Source organism: Carcharodon carcharias, chromosome 14 (genome assembly GCF_017639515.1).
Source record: "Carcharodon carcharias isolate sCarCar2 chromosome 14, sCarCar2.pri, whole genome shotgun sequence".
Taxonomy (NCBI): Eukaryota; Metazoa; Chordata; class Chondrichthyes; order Lamniformes; family Lamnidae; genus Carcharodon; species Carcharodon carcharias.
In genome coordinates this window covers 114,812,950-114,831,108 of record NC_054480.1, presented here as the reverse complement: position 1 = coordinate 114,831,108, position 18,159 = coordinate 114,812,950, and the positions used below count along the sequence as shown (strand labels likewise).

General features: G+C 42.3%; 1 protein-coding gene across 1 annotated transcript in view; it reads right to left on the bottom strand.

Annotated features, from left to right (window-relative positions):
- Positions 1-16,738, bottom strand: part of LOC121287582 (phospholipid-transporting ATPase ABCA1-like) — a 186,328-nt gene extending 169,590 nt beyond the window's left edge. Inside the window, 4 exon segments of the mRNA XM_041205510.1 lie at positions 6,177-6,310; positions 8,343-8,484; positions 12,282-12,375; positions 16,673-16,738. Coding sequence (XP_041061444.1) covers positions 6,177-6,310; positions 8,343-8,484; positions 12,282-12,375; positions 16,673-16,738 — 436 coding nt within the window.
- Positions 16,739-18,159: the final 1,421 nt, after the last annotated feature.

Below are 18,159 nucleotides of genomic sequence, written 5' to 3'. Positions count from 1 at the left end.
GACCTTTCTTAATGCACAGATACAAAAATACAAATCAAACTTAAACTTTAAAGCTAAAACTCATTCCTAACCCCCACAAATACCAATATAGCTTACTTAAACTGTCTTTATTTCCTAACACAGGATAATTTTAAATAGCAAAATTATTCATGTTTAAAGAGTTGGACTTACATTGGCTGGGGTTGTACTGCACCAGATTTGCATCTGAAGCAATGTCAAGCTGCATAAGTACTTTAATATTAGTCAGGTATCAGCACTTCTATTGGTCACACGAATAGGAGTGGGGGTTGGCAGGCTGGGAGAGGAGGCTGTGGTGCGGGGGGTAAGCAAATTCCTCAGCCCTATCAATGTGCAGCCATATTAAGAGATAGTTGCAGACATGGGGGATTAGGCCCATTGCATATCCACTGATGAAACAACTGGGTTTCCATATTACATAGCACAGCTCAGCACAATCAGCAATCAGCTGTAAAAATGAGGAAAGAGCAGCAACCGAGGTAACTTTGCCCAGAAGTAACAAAAAAGAGACCAAAAATGACTTCAGGCTAATTCTAGCATTGACCCAAAGCCCAATTGGCTATAGTTAAGCTGCAACACAACAAAATGTGATGGACAGTAGCTACATCTGTTATGGATGCAATATACAGAATGTCAACAGGTCACGATCAGCGCTTTACGTTTGAGAATGTCCTTTGAGATTCTTCAACAGGAAGTGACTCAGCATTTCCCCCAGCAGCAGATCAAATATGCATTAAAGCGACACAAACCTGCTCTTAAAAATGAATGTAAACTACAAAAGCCCATTGGATCAAAATCTCTCTTATAAACTTTAAAGGCCAAAGACAGTGATCAAACAGCATTATTTAAAATCAGTGACCTAAGGGCGGGAGACAAAATTGACAAGAAAGGAACACTTAAACCAGAAGTTTAAGCTTCAAACAATTACTGATTGAGGTACTATTGTTATTAGGTTCACATGTCACTGTGTTATTGTTATTAAATACACAATTGGACAGAAATCTAGTGTAGCTTTAGCTGACAAAGTTACCAAATTCTAATATAAAACTTGCTTAATATTAACTTGGGGGAAGTGTAAATTTGAAAGATTTTCAATTTTTGGGCTAGGAGGGATGAAGGGCAACTGAAAGAAGACTGGTTTATAAATGGAGATCACAGGGAGTTGGCAAGATCATTAAACTTTTGTTAGTAGGTATTTGTATACATGCTGAATTACTATTGTATTAAGCAAAATTTTACCACTTAGTGGCAGGAACAGAGATGGGGTGCCAGTAAAGCAGCAGGAGCATTATCGGAGCTGCTCTACAACAGTCCTTTGCCAGCCAGAGGGGGCCTCGGACACAGAAGACCACTCCTGTGGCCCCAACGTTCTCTTTGGAGGGGTTTTCCCCTCCGATCCTTTTGTTTCCTCAATATTTCATTTACTTAACCGGAGGGAGGCACCCCAAGGTGTCCTGCCTGCCTCAGCAGCACCCACCTCTCCCAGTGGGTGGGGGGCTTCAGAGCTGGCAGCATCACGGACAAGCCTCACGTCCTTAATTGGATAGTGGGACTGGAGGTGGCCAATTAGAAGGCCACCTGCATTGCCCATCCAGTCCCACTGCCAGCAAATTGTGGACTCAGGATCCATTTTTTGCCCCAACGTTGGGGTCCTGAAGGCAGTGATAAAATTCAGCCCATTACTTCAGTTGCTGCATAGTAATAAGTGACATTTCAGCCAGTAAAAGACTGGGATAGCTGCCATTGCCTTATTGATGTTAGAAAGTGGTTCTCTGCAACTTTCTGTATTCCCCCTCCCTCTGGTGGTTTAGAATAATTCAATGAACCACTAAGCCTGATTTGTTATAGTACATATCTACTTTCAAAACAGTTTAACTGCTTAACATACACAGTACAGTACTGAGGAACAGGGTTTACAGGCTTCTATGGATTAATTCCAAGATAGGTATAGGAGCAGAGAATATATTTTGTTTACAATTTTTAGCATTCCTTGCATCTGCTGTCAATTTTACAAGACTTTCAAACATCTGTTAAAACAGGGAACAGCAGAGTTAAAAGCTGAGTCTACATATGGATTTAATGCCACCTTAGAGCCACTTAGTGAACACTGTTATGGCACAGCTGATGGTGAATTCTGAGTTGTTCAAATCCCAAAGAGAAACTTGAAACAACTGCCACAACTTGTTTTTTGCAGTTTGTATAAATTGAGATGCGTGCCTTGAATTCAGTAGTAATAAGAACATCAAGTCTTATAGGCTTTTTACAAAACTAGATTGAACAGAAAAATGATTTTTAAGACCATGCATATGTCTACAAATTACTACTATAATAGCTTCTAAATCCCCTATTTAATCTGACTCCCAGTTACACTTCCGTTAAGCCAACAACAAGACACAGATTTTAAACGAGCCAGGCAAAGAAACATGATAGCCTAACCAATTCAAATTCAAAGTGAGTTTTCTTAACTTCAGTCCTTTTGAACACAGCAGCTTGAGGCATAGATGTTAAAGGCTTTTCACACTTGTTAGATCTCAAAATGCCTACCCTTACACATAGCCTTCGCTCCATTATACATATTTTCCCCTTTGAATGCAACTCTCATTGTTTCACTATGTCTTTGGACTTTATCTTTCTGATAATAAAAATATCTCATAGCAATAAGTTTTACCAGTAATCTTTGAAAAGTAAACACTTTCTAAACTTCACCTGGCTAGGTGACATATTTCACCCTGCCTTTGAAAACAATCTAGTTTATTTAAAAATGCAAATGTCCTTTTACATCTTACATTCTAAACTTCTCCCATGTTTACATCAAAACCTTAGACCAGCTGCAATTAATCCAATTAAGTCTCACACACACGCACAGACACCACTATTTTACAATAAATTCCAATAACGTTATGAGAATTATTATATCTTCCTGACAGACAGCAAATTTGTTCTGATGGTGGCAGCAGCTGTGTATTGGGAACCAGAGGCCTGAGAACAACATGAAGCCAAATCCTCAAATTAATTTATTTTCAAGAGTTGTTTCTCTGGAAGTGTGGGGGCTGGGGTGGAAGGAGTAACACTGGGAAATCTTATTTAATGCTCATCCTGAGATGATTTTTAGCCTTCTCCTCGAATGGCGAAGCTCCCACAATGTAGAGAATTTTAAGACATTGAACCAGTGATGAATAGTGATGTGTCAGGAAGGGGAATATGGAAATGACGATCTTCCCACAGAATGTTCTTCTCTTGCTTACCTCAGCACTGAAGTTACAACTGTATTGCAATCAGTAGATAGTGCCCCCCGTCACCACAGTGTGCCATTGGTGGAAGACTGAATAAATTCCTGTGGCAAAGGTATTTATTAAACAAACTGCTCACTCCTGACAGAAGTTGAGCTCAGAGTGTTTTTGTGGTTGCACCCATCCAACTAAATGCAGATTCTGCCCTAAGCTGATGGATCTTGTCAATGATTGGGAGGCTACAGGGGTGGTGGTGGTCAGGCAGTGAGCCAAATATCACATGGTGCTTAGCTGTTGTCCCGCTCTCAACCAAATTGTTGATATGGTTGATCCTGGTGAATGGTGTTTCCAAGATATTGATAATAAAAAGGGACTCAAGCATTGCTGTTGAAGGTGAGTGGAGAAGGTTGGCTTTCTTGTGTCTGAAGTGATCACTGACTGGTACAATTGCCCCTGCTGTTTATCAGCCCAAAGCTGCATGTTGTTCACTTCCGGCTATAGCCGGGCATGGGCTGCAACGTTATTGGAACAGTTGCACATGGAGGCAAAACATAAAATCAGCCCCACTCCTGACTTATGAAAAAGGCAGCTTGATGAAATAGCTGAAAATGCTTGGGCTGAGGATGCTTCCCTATGGAATTCTTGCAGCAAAATTCTGATGCTATGACAATCAATTTCAGGTAAGATTCCAATAGTGGAGAGTTCTTGACTCCCATTAATTGCAGGCTTACTGGGGCTCTTTGACATACTTGGTTGAATCCTGATGAGGGTGGGGAGATATGAAGGAGCAAGGATGGAAAATTCTAGTCAACCTCTGTTAATTGGTTTTACATGGCCACTGACCTATCTCAATTAGCTACCCATTGTTTGCAGGTGTGTAATGCTGATCCCCCCTCTGGGAAAATGGCTTGGGGAGGGGTGTCATTGATAAATGGGCATGTCAGCTACTGGTGTGCATTTTCAGGCAAACCCTCCTCCATATGGGGTGATAATTCAGCCCATGGAGTTTTATATAATGTCAGCCATGGCTCTCTGGGAGCACTCGTGTCTCACAGTCAGCAGGATGTGTATTTAAGCGGCCGTATAGAAACCAGAGCACGTAATCGGCTCAACATACTAGTTGTGCAGCACTTAGGGAGTTCTATACTAGATGTGCTGTTTTCCAGATGAGTTGTTAAACCTAGGATCTGTCTGCCTTGTCCGATAGATAATATTTTATGCCATGATATGAAATATCCTCTGCCACTATTTGAAGAACGGTGGGGGAGTTCTCCTGGTGTCTTGGCCAACATTCATCCCTGAACCAACAGCACAAAAAAGCTCATTTATCCCTGCCATTTGTGGGAACTTATTTGGAAATTGGCTGCCATGTTTCCCTACGTTTAATGGTGACACAACACTTCAAAAGTAGAAGCACCTCAAAGTCACAACAGGCAAGATAAATGCAGGCTTCTCCTTCCTGATTCACACAAGGATAGATGAGAGAAACCAATATGGAATTCAATGGAATTTGACTCCAAATTCAGGTCATTAGTTTTATTTTTTTCCATGCCAGATTCTGCAGACAGCATCTGTCAAACTAGACTCAGCAGAAACAGCTGAATGTCTTGACAATGTACCCCTATAGCCCCCTCCCCCCAAAAAAATCTGTAATGATGTATACAGAAGTATTGGGATAAACAAAGTGGGAGCACATCTGAATAGTAAGTGACAAGATTCAGAAAAATATTCTCCCCAAATCCTAGCCTCAGCATCTTTCACTTTACACACATTAGTGGCCAATTAAACACCTCTTTGGTTCAATGCAGCCACTGAATAAGTTAAATGATGCAACAGGATATCATGGGGCAGGGAAACACTGCCTCACTTAGCTTCTGTCATTGCAGATATGATGACTAGTTACAAAGGTGACTTTCTCAATCGTTGGCATATTTTGCATACTTTTTTTCTTATTGAGAGCCTGCATGTAAAATTACAATTCTAGAGTCAATGAAGAATAATAGAAAGTGAGACATTGAGAAAATAGAGTCACAGATAATTTAGAATTTTCTTTGCATTAATTTAAAAATTATGCACTGGATTTTGTGCTCTTTAAAGTGAAGATGAAAATTAGTAGCACAGAATAGCTGCCACGTTTACCCATATACCAAGTCACTGCACTTCAAAATAATTCAAGTGTAATACTTCATTATCTCTTTCACACAAGGAAGAGGGATAGGAGCAGAAGACCATGTGGCCCATCGAGCCTGCTGCACCGTTCAATATCATGGCTGATCTTGGACTTCAACACCACTTTCCCACCCCCTTCCCATATCTCTTGATTCCCTCAGAGACTTACACTACACAAATAAGAGCAACAAGTGACAGCCTAAGCTCAGACACACTACCACAACCTTACTAGAGGTCATGGAGAATAATAGAACTTCAAACTCAGGCCGACAAATTGAGCAGAGCCTAGGTTTTGTTTACATTATTGATCTTTAATTTCAACTGAGTGGATCCAGCTCCATATTCCAACTGATGCTTTTCAGCTAGGTCATTGCGAATTGACATCAGTTCACAAATATTCCTTTTTTAATATATATTTATTGGAAATAAGCAATAGGTTTACCGATGTGAAACTGAAAGAAAGGGCATCCCCATCAGACAAAGAAGTCCACCTGAAACAATTACCCCTTTTGTTTACTTTAAAACCCTAGAACATTTATACAACTCATGGTTAAGCCACAAGTATCTTACTAGAGAAGAAATGAAGCAATACAAAAAGCAAAATACTGCAGATATGGAGCTGGAGACAATTGCTCAGGAAGGAGATGTGGCTATGGAAGAATTGAAGCAATATTGGAACAACAGGTAATATTCTTGGATAAAGAGCATATAGGGATACTCAAGAAATAATTAACAAGTTTTTGCATCAACAAGAAGCACTCATACCAGACAATGAAGGACTGTTTTCACTGAACTTTTTCAATGCACTGATGAGTTGTTGGAAGCTATGAAGAGTGTGGTCCTGAGTCGCGTGAAGTAGCACCTTTTGAGCATCAGAAAGCAAACGGGAAACACTGCACAAAGGAGAAAAAAAGTCATACCCATAAATACTCGTGTTCTTTGTTTAAAAAGTGAAGAAAAATCCAGGGGAGGAAAGGCCAATCAGAGCCTCTAACGCTTGTCCATTTGAGTTCAGCTAACTCAATACAGAGCAGTAATCAAGCTTGGGAAATTCATGCACTGTATAGCTCAGCAACTCTGAATAAGCTCAGGGAGGCTCATTTTAATGGCAGCAACTGTTCCAAGGATGTTAAAGCCTTACAGCGCTGGCTAACTTCAACTACAGTGTGTATATTTATGCTTTTGCTCTTTGTTACTTGTCCCTGGGTTCAGCATTTGTGGGATGTAGGTGGCATGGGTGGGGGCAGCATGATGAGGTATGGGTCAATGAGGATTGGGAAGATGGTAAAATGGCAAAAGAGAGCATTGGTAATAATGCAGGTACCCAATATACCATGGTCCTGAAATGAATCCCTATTGCTAAACGTAGTGGGGCTCTGGGTCTTTGTATCACATAGGTTTGCATATGGCAGGACTGGCTGGATTCACATGACAATATGAACTGAAACCTTAGCTTTAAGCTGTGGGTATGCTGTCTGATCATCTCCCATTCAAACAGAGCACATCATTGATCCAAAAATAGGACTGGGGAACAAAACTGAATAATGAGATCAGAGAGACCAGAAATTAACCACTAGATAATATTAGATGAGGAAAGCTATTTTGGCTCATCTAAATTCAGTCAAAAAAAATCTTAATTGTTTGAATCTAATTGGTTCTTAAATGATTCCATGGCTTTTCACCTCAATGATTCCATCTGGAAGCGGATTCCAAACATTGATCAACTTGTATGAAGAATTTTCCGGTTTAATAACAATGTACTTTCCATAGGTTTGAGCCTGTGTCCCCCTGTTCTACCCTCTAATTTAAAGGTAATATTCTGGGTTAAATGTTTCCATTTCATTTATAATTTTATTTACCTTTAGATCACCCCTCAGATTTTTCTGTTTGGAAACAAGTAGTCTAAGGGCTGGACTTCCGAGGTCCAATGGGGTGGGACTGGAGGCAGGTGGGCCTGGAATTTCCTCCCATTGGTGAACGTGCCAGTTAGCCAGCACAGTCCTGATCTGGAGCCATTTTGAAAAATGGGTCGAGGTAAGATGGCTCCTTGGCCACGAGTGTCAGGTAGCCAATAAGATCAGTTAATGGCCCTAATAAGTCTCGTTCCTGTGCCAATTGGAATTTTCCAGTTGGCAGACAGGTTCTACACTGTGACCAAAACATGATCTATTAAACAAGGTGGCCTCCTGCTTTTTGCAGGGGTGGATGGGAGGCCATGTTTCATCCTGCTAGGGTCTCCTCCATCCATACCCATCATGGGTGTCAGGCTACAGCTATGGCCACTTGCTGTACACTGGAAGGGTTACCCCTTCACCATCACAGCCAAGCAGCTGTGACCTTTTGTAATTTAAAATTTTATCACCTAGTCTTCAGAGGACGTCTCCAACACCAGGCGCTTTCCCTCGATGTAGGAATCAACAGCTACCACCTTTTAAAACTGCTGATATACCATTGTTGGAGAGCCTCCTATTGGCCCTTCAGTCTTGGGAGCCCATCTGCCATTCTTATTTGGACAATGAGTGCCATTATTTGGCCGATCTCGCAAAAATCATGTGATGTGACTATTCCTACAGTGAGGATTGGGACCCAGATTTGATCCAGATATAGGGGTCCCAGCCCAAACAGAAAATTCAGCCTCAAAATCTCTCCAATCTTTCCTCATATCTCAGATACCGACAATGGAGATCAGTCTCGTGGATCCCCCCCCAGTACTGGTTCCAGCTTTTGGAATGTGTGTCTCATAACTTGGTGACCAGAACTCAAACTGCAGCCTGACCAGAGCTCTACACAGTTTGATCTCAACTTCCTCTGGCTTGTATTCTATTGTCCCTGGCTGTGCTAGTTCAGCATTTATTCATTGCTGCTCTGAATTGTTTGAATACAGATACTTTGAGGTGACACAGAATATGTTCTGACATTACTTACATAGATTGGTTGAAATTCCCCACAACTCTTGGAGTTTCTCCGGGCGTAGCATGCGGAAAGCAAGGATTTTCAATATTACAGATGATCCCCTGTATCCATGGTAATGTCCCTGCTGATGGTAATGCTTTGTTTGGAAAATGACCTGTTAAGAGAAATGAGCGAACTGTGAAGCCAAATAAAACCCAAACTCCAACCCTTTCCCACTCAGTTTTTATTTCCTAGACATCGTTAGTTACATTGGGTAGAAAACAGTAAACACAACTAATATTGAACCTTAAACATGGTGCACTTGGAAGGCCTAACGACAAAGGCAGAATTTTCCCCCCTGCTGGGGAGGGGAAAGAGTTGAAGAGCAGGCACGTGGAGATGTGCCTCGCCGCCATTTTACATGGGCGGGCCAGTTAAGGCCCACCCAGCATAACATCCACACAGAAGCGCTATGCGCTCCCTGTGCGGTCAGGGGGTGGAATTCCTTAACCCGAGAGTGCACTCTTTTGCACATGCGCACAACGGAGCACACTCATCTCCCTGAGGCAAAGTGTTGCCTCAGGGAGATTGACTCTACTGTAAAAAAAAGAAAAAAAAATTCCCTGACATGTCCCCTCATGTGACACTGTCACATGAGTTGGGACATGTCCATAACTTTTAAAAACACGAATTAAATTTTCAAAAACCTACATGAAATCTCATTCTGCCCATGGATGAGGTTTCATGCTTTTTCTAATGCCCGCCAGGGCTCCTGGCCTGCTCGCCAACCTTAAGGTTGGACGGACAGGTCCATTAATTATTTAAAATGACTCTGCCAATGGCCTTAATTGGTTGTCGGCAGGTGCACAGCTGATTTTGCTGCGCCCCCGCCTACCTGGAAATTTAAGTGGGGTGTGGTGACGTCAGGAGTTCCACCTGACATCACTGCGCGTCATTTTACGCATCAGCGAGTGGGCCCCGCCCCCTGCTCTCCGACAGGAAAATCCTGGCCCAAGTGTGAAAAATCAGTCATCAGCAAACAGTCCATAGGAGTGGGTGCAAAAATAAAGGCCGGGATTTTCTGTGCCCATTGGCGTCAGGCATATTTGGTGGCATGAGCAGACAATATGGCGCGATCGGTTTCACGACAGCATGAAACCAGTTTGCAATCACCTGCTCAGCCCACCCGAGGGCTGGCTGCATTTCCTGCCATTGGATGTCAGGAACCTCATTATAATACATCAGCATATCATTACAAGGCCAGCCTGCCAGACTCATTCCCCCAACTCTCCAGCTGGATTGTCTGCCCAAGTCGGTGGGAAAGCATGCCGATGTGTTTCTCAACAGCACATAAGCGACGTGCACCTGGCATATTTCCTGGGAATGCATAAGTAATGCAGCAGGTTTCGGACAATATGGCATGAAAACCTGCCATTGTGACCAGTGGGTAAAACGTTGTTTTGCCCGCCTACTACCGCACTTAGTGCAAGTCTGGAATGATTCTGCCCAAAGTAGCAATGCTGTTTGTGTTCACTGAGTACAAATACATTAGAATCTAGAATTGGTGCATGAGTCCTTTCCATGCACATAGAAACCTATAAAATTCTAACAGGACTAGACAGGGTAGATGCAGGAAGGATGTTCCCAATGGTAGCGGAGTCCAGAACCAGGGGTCACAATCTGAGGATAAGAGGTAGACCATTTAGGATTGAGATGAGGGGAAATTACTTCACTCAGAGTGGTGAGCCTGTGGAATTTGCTACCACAGAAAGTAGTTGAGGCCAAAACATTGTATGTTTTCAAGAAGGAATTAGATATAGTTTCTATGCACTGAAGGCAAACTTCTAATTCACTACCACCAAGCTCAAAACCATATCTGTCAGGAACATGTTAGAGCATTGCTCACCCAGCAGGGATAAAATCTACCCATCAAAAGTGATTGAACAGTAAATACTAGGCTGGGAGTCCAGTTTCTCAATGTGCACTTCCATGTTGGTCAAGCAAAACAGAAAACAAAACTGTCACCATCAAGCACTGTAGATTCACTCCTGATGGTAGCACTTTGTTTGAAAAATGACCACTAAGAGCAGCAAGTCGAAGCTGTCACTGAGCAAAATTCTCAACTGTAACAAGAAGTAATCTCCAAGATGCAGAGTTAATGCCACAGAATGGAACTTATTTTATTTCTGCTATTAAATATTCCCAGGTCTAGTACTTGGATTAGATGCAAAGCAAAGTTTCCTTCACACTAACCCATTAAGCACACCCAAGGCAGGTACAGCACAGCATAAACAGAGTAAAGCTCCATCTATACTAGCCCTATCAAGCACAACCAGGTCAAGTAAAGCATAGGTTACATACAGAGTAAAGCTCCATTTATTCAACCCAAACAAGGAGTCCATGCCCTCGTTCACGAAGTATCGAAAAATGCAACTTCCCTCCCCAGCTATAGAGAAGTACCTGATTAAAAATAATAATCTTGGGGGAAATTATTATTCTATGTACCTCATAATGAAAGCTTCAGCTGAACTAGAGAAAGCTTGTTCAAGCAGCACTTAGACAGCTGGCAAGGCAGCTAAGGGCTGTATGGAGCCAGTACAAAGTAGAAATGTATTCCTTTCAAATTTGGAATAATGCCAAATTAATTGCAAGTATAGACATTCTACTGGAATAAAAGTCAGCAAAGACAGAGTCATGAACAGTGAGGGACTCAGAGCTTGAATATCTGGTTCATAGGGCATCTTTTATTTCTAAGTATTCCATTATGGGCAATCAGCTTCAGAGTGATACTTAGACTAGAGCATTGGCCTGCTGCCAGTCACTCCAATGTTGGCAAAACCCTTATGCTCTGGATCAACTTATCTCATGGCATAAGGCCCAGCTCAGTGGACAATATTCTTCAGTGTGGCTACATTTTTAAAGTCAGGGTTTACTAGCTGCTCACACTGGCCTCACTTCCTCTGAAAGATGGAGTACTGATGTTGTATGCAACACATGCATTGCACAGCACTATATAATGTGCACACACATGAAACTATAAGTTACACAAGCTTCCACATGCCTATATGCTAAGCTCATGATAAATATGTGTGTCAACATATGTGACACCCATATATTACACAAGCAGCCCCATATCACATGGTATCAGACCACATATATATTCTTTGGGGGTAATGTTGCTACATATTTTTAATAATCCTGATGGCTCAGAGGGTAAACCTACCATCAAGTAAGGTACTGATCCATGAGGGAAGGTGCCCTCAGATTCAAAACTGGGTTTCTGTTTTGAATTAGGTGTTTTTTTTTTAAATAAAGAGTTCCCGTTTCTGATTACTATCCAAGGATTCATGCTGGAATCTGGTGAAGGCAGGACAGCACTGAGCCCAGCTTTAGAAAGCGACAAGGTCAAGGCAGAAGGAAGGAGGGTTTGAGAAATAAACAATGTGTTCGTGGCCTCCTGGAGTTGGTGAGGAATTTTAACAGAACTGGCTACAACTGCTTTTTTACCTCTCCTATGAGGGGAAGGGGGATGGAGCAAAGGGAGGGTTTGGACATGGATCAGAATCCCATGATAAGCACAGTAAACTCATATGATAGCTTTCTCTCATCTCAACGTTAATTCCTTAACCCCACATCCAAAGTTAACCATCCTGCTGACAATTACTTTCAAAGTTCACACATTATGAATGGCCACTTACATAAGGCCCCAGAACGAAGCATCTGTACAACCCCTTTGTAGTGCAAAATGAATTAAAAAGGTTAACCAGAATAATTTGGGTTTTTGAAGTCATTGTTTTCCTGTAATTCTTGGGGTTGAACACAAGTCAGGGAACAGAATTCCCTACATCCATACCAGAGCCAGAGGCAGCACTTGGAGAACTGACCCCCAGCACAGATTTCAAGACAATGGTAAAAATAGTGGAGATAAACTAGAATACAATGCATTCATGTATTAAGCACCATATTACTTACATTCATGCTGCTGAAATGCTAAATGGGACTGACGCACCGAGACTAATATAAAGAAGAGAAAAAGAGGCCACAGGAGCTCAATAATCAGCTGAATCTGCAAAACAAATGCCATAGAAATTATGAAATGTTAATGCAGGTTTTAACACTCATTGCACACACAACATTCTGTATCATATAGTCCTCTTCAATGTGCCCAAGACTGCAGCAATAATCTGTTAAGTCTGTTTGCTGATAGAATAAGGACTGGCAAAATATGCATGCATTGATCTGCCACACCTATTTTGTTTCAGCTTTGTGCTAAAATCAGATTTGGTAAAATCGAATTCACAAGCACCTCAGACCAACAATGTCCTGTGGCTTGTAGATGAACATTACTTCCGATACACATTTCATATCATCCATGCCAAAAGGAGAAGGAAAGTCAGATGGGGACAGTGGGGAATTAACTTAGTTTTAAGATAGGAAGAACTTGCATTTATATAGTACCTTTTGTCTCAAACGATTTTAAAACCAGTTATTAATTTTGAAATGGAGCCACTGTTATAATGCAGGAAACACAGGTGTTAAATTGCTAGGAAGGTGGGACAATGAGAAAATAACCAGATGATCTGCCTTAGTTATCTTGGTGGATTGATTAATATTGGCCAGGGAGATGTCCCCAGTTCTTCAAAATAGTGCCATGAGATCCTTTACATTTACTTGTGAGGCAGACAGAGCCTTGGTTTTCTGTCTCACCTGAAAGACAACACCTCCAAGAGCATAGCATTCTCGGTATTGCATTGGAGAGACAGCCAGATTGTGTGTACAAGTCTCTCAGTGCCATAAACTTCTGACTGAGGCAAGGGTGCTACTGAGCCACAGGTGACACCTCAAACTACATGGGAAGGCAGTGTTGCAGCAGTAATATCACTGTACTTGTAATCCAGAGACCCAGGTTAATACTCTAGGGACGAGTATTATATATTATATATGTATATCTTATATATGCTGATGACTTATGTGTCACTGCCGAAAGCACTGGTTTTAACACCATGGAGAAAACGCTTTCTGAGGCCTTGGAGGGACTAACATCCTACTATGAAGAAAACCACCTTCGCGCAAACCCATCAAAGACACAAGTTTGTGCATTCCACCTCAGAAACCGTGAAGCCAAATGCCAGCTTAAAAGTAACCTGGTGTGGAGCAACACTGACGCATTGCAAGCACCCTATCTACTTAGGAGTCACCCTTTATAGATGCCTCACCTTAAAGAACCACATCGAAAAGACAAAGACAAAAGTGAGCGCACAAAACAACATCCTGAATAAGCTCAATAACACAAAATAGGGAGCAAGCTCGAAAACATTGCGAACCAGTGCACTTGCTCTTTGCTATTCCACTGCCGAATACGCCTGCCCTGCATGGGAAAGATCTACTCATGCTAAGAAGATGGATGCCGTTCTGAATGTAAGCTGCCGACTTATCACAGGTTGTTTAAAACCAACAAACACCAACAGCCTTTATATCCTGGTGGATATCGCTCCCCCGATATAAGAAGAATGGTAGCCAGCAAGAAAAAGCGACTCCGTCAAACATCAGATGAGAGGCACCCTCCTACATGGTCATACACCTACACCCAGCCGCCTAAAGTCAAGGAAGAGCTTCATGAACAGTGTTGTCCCATTACAATCAACCCCATCTGAAGTCCACATCGCCTTGTGGAAAGACCGGCTCACCAGTCTCGAACAACTCCCAGCGATTGAAATTCTACCGGATGAAAGCCTTCCCCCAGGAGCTAATTGCAACTGGGCAACCTGGCAGTGCCTTAACACACTTAGGACTGGTGTAGGTCATTCAAAGGTGTCACTAAGCAAATGGGGATATACAACCTGCCCGTCAACTTGTGAATGTGGAACTGAGCCACAGACTATGCAACATCTCCTGCAATGTCTATCGCTAGAGGAACCCTGCACTGTTGCAGATCTTGCCGAATTCAACAAGATGCAAAAATGTGTCCATTTCTGGTTGGGCCACGTATAGACTGTCCGTGGACACGATAAGAAGTTGTTCAAATTCCACAATGGTAGTTCAAGGAATTTAAATTCAATTGAAAAATTCAATGAACTGATGAAGAAAACTGGAATTGACAGAAAGTCTCAGTAAGGGTGACCATGAAAGTATCATAAAAGCCCATCTGGTTCAATGTCTTTCTGTCATCAATCTGCGGTCCTTACCTGGTTCCAGCCTATGTGGCTTCAGGCCCTTAACTGCTAAGGGATGAGTAACAAATGTTGGCCTTGCCAGTGACACCCACATCCCATGAAAGAAAAAAAACTTCCCCAGTGTCTGTGCGTGATGATGTCCTAGTGACCAGTCACTGCTACTTGTGCTTTTTGATTCACTCCCAAAGTCTCCCCACTTCACCTCCCTCCCTACTCTTAGAATAGTCTCCTCGCCCTGGTCCCTGTCCTTCATCTGCTTCTACTACTTCTTCCTGCCCCACCCTGTGATGGACTGAACAGCATTCCAGAAAAATACAATTCTGAAATATTTTTAATTTAGTTATTTCAGGAGGAACATCTTTACTTAGAGCGTGATTAGTGTGTGGAACTTTTGAGTAGTGAGGCAAATAGCACTGATGTATTTAAGGGAAAGTTATATAAATATGGAGGGATAAAAGAAAAGAAAGATATGTTGATAAGAAAAAATGAAGTAGGAATTGAGACTTGTGCAGCATAAACACCAACAGAGAGCAGTTGGGCCATGTGGTCTATTTCTGTGCTGCAAAATTCTAGGTATTTCTATGTAATATGACATTACCTTTTCAAAAACAAACATATCCCATTTCTTATTGCAAGCAGGTTCGCCTTATTGGGTTCCTTTACCTTCAGCATCACGCAGCAGTGTCACTGATGGGGAATAATCATCCAGATCTGGGAAATGTTTAATCAGTTTTAAAACAAGCCTGCAATTTGAAACTAGTCAGGGAACAGATTTGAGTCACCCATTACTGGTACCATAATTTCCAGTTAAGGAATGATCAGTATCAACAGCAAAATCCTGGAAAATGCATCTTCACTATCTTGGGAGCCTCCTCCAAGAAGGCAGAAAGACGATAAAATTACTCGCCACTTCCCATGTGCCACTTCAGCCTTTGGCCAACCAAGGAAAAAAAAAAAGTATTTCAGGACCAGGACCAGGACCTCGAGTCAAAGACCAAGTCATGGTTTACCAGGCAGCAATGATTCCCATGCTCCTATATGCTTTAGAATCTTGGACAACCTACAGAAGGCACCTCAAAGCACAGAAGTGCAAGCAGTGGTGCTGTTGCAAGATCCTCCAAATTCAGTGGCAAGAAAGGCGATCCAACAGCATAATCCTCTTGCAAGCCAAGATGCTCAGCATCAAGGCCCTAATGACAAAACCTGCTCCACTGGGTGGAACTTGTCATTTGTATGCCTGACACCAGGCTCCCAAAGCAACTGCTCTACTGAAGGACAACAGATACGCTTTAGCGATGCCCTCAAAGCATTCCTGAAGAGGTCAAAAAAATCCTCACTGACCCATGGGAGTCACTTTGGCTTGTGACTGACCAAAGTGGAGACAGTTCACCTGGGAAGGCGCCAAACACATCCAGAGACTTTCTCAGGAGCACGCAGAGACAACGACGCGGCATCGGAGAGAGCTCACAATCAATTCATTTACCCAACCCTCCAAGCGCCATCTGCCCTGCATGTGGCAGACTCTGCAGATCACACGTCGGACTCAATCATCTCAGAATCAAAGTGGAGACATCCTCAATCCCAGGGCACATCATAAAAATGCAATGATTTACATCACAAATAGATCACTTGGAGACATGATTGCAACAAATGTCACACTGTTTCTTTAGCTCCATAAATTATATGGCAAGCATTTCTGCATTGATACCCCAAAGGGAAATATACTGCCAAAACTCCCAAATTCATTCCCCGCCGTAACAAGTTCGATTTCAGTCATGGGTCACAATTAGTCCTCTACCCGAGAACTAGGGACGGGAGAAACAAAATCAGCCAGAATTCAACAATGATTCTTATTCAGGTGACAGGCATTTACTTGTATGAAAAATAGGACTGGACTTGGTTATGATCCTATCATGACCGAGTAGTCTGTCAACATGGTCTAGGTTTCACATAATGAATGGCTACTTCAGTGAAATACCAGAGAGCTGACATGAGCAAGCAGTGAGTGACCTCAGGAGACAATGGGTTAAGGAAGGAAAAACATTTTGCAAAACACTTTCATTCAGACTGTACCCTTTTTAAATGAGCTACTCTGAAGTGACCTCCAGCAATACAAATGGAGTACTGAAGATAGCTAAACAGTCAAAAGACAAGGATTTAAGACATAGGCTTAATAAATCTGTAACTCACAGTTCGCCTTTTCCGATATGTGAAATTCTTCCAGAGGAGAAGCCGGAGCTGTATCCAGAAGCTCATTTTGGCCCTTATTATTGTACGTTAGGCAGCAGAGGTAAGGCTGCAGAGGAAGAATATAAAACCATCATGTTCATTTAGTTTAATACGTGAACTGTGTCAACATCATATATCAGGCTACTCACAACAAAAAAAATCAACATTTATTTCCTGTCCAACCTAATTTTCTCCCCTCCTCCCAGAAAGAAAGGCTGCTTTGATTAGTACCTTTCACAACCACTGACCCTCTCAAAAGCATTTACAGCCAATGAAGTACTTGAAGTATAGCCACTGTTGCAGTGCAGGAAATGCTGCAGCTAATTTGTGCTCCCACAAACTGCAATGTGATAATGACCAGATAATCTGTTTCTGTGACATTGATCAAGGGATAAATATTGGCCAGGACAACAGGGATAATTCCCCTATTTTCCTTCAAAATGGCACCATGGAGTCTTTTACATCCACCTGAGGGCAAGCAGAGCCTGGACTGAACACCCCATTTGAAGGATGACACCCACAACATTGCAGCAGTACTACACTGAAAAGCACAAAAATCATGGCTGGCACAAGTATTGGACTTGAATGCAGGTCCTTGTGATTCAGGAACGAGTGCCACCGACTGAGTCAGATGGGATACTGACTGATTGGGGGACAGGTCCCCATGTTCAATTCTGCAGATGCTGATCTTTTCCATGACATGATTCCACAGCCGTTACTTTCGATGGGATACGGTTCACTGCTGCCTTATTGTACCTTATCCAAATAAGGATTTTTTGTACATCTGTTTAACTCTTGCGATAGCAGGTTATTGAACAGTGGACAGCATTGCAACTGAGCCTAATCCTGTTCTAAACTGATGTCAACACACCAGCATTAGAGGGAGGGATCTCTGGATAGTGATCAGGAGCAGGAATGTCTGCTGGTTTCTCTCCTTCCTAAACCAAGACTGCTGAGACCACAATGTTAGAGACCCCTACTGTCCCAAGGTGTAGCCTGCCAGCCATGCTTACCATCTTGGCTCACATGAAGGATATTCACTTGAAAGAGATACTAAAAGGAAACTGGCAGCTGAGGGCAAAATGCTGCTAAGAGTTAGCACCTGGAGAGCTGGAGCCCAACATGAATCAGGATCCTCAAGGCAGGAGAGAAAATTGGTGAAAAGAAAATAAATAAAATTGAGGATGTTGACCAAGTTTCAATGCAGATGCAAAAGAAAACCTGCCAGGAGCAGCCTGCTGTAGTTTGAGGCCCATGTGGTTTGGGTAAAGAGCTGGGAATGAGCTGGAGAACCATAAGCTGGTTCCAAGGTCACACTTTGATCATACTATAAATAAAGCAGGTTTTGGACACAAAGGGAAGCAGAGCTGGAGTTGTTCCAATTTCAAGCTTAAAGTGAGTCCATGAGAAAAAAAGTACAGTTAATAGGACGATAACAAGGAATGCTG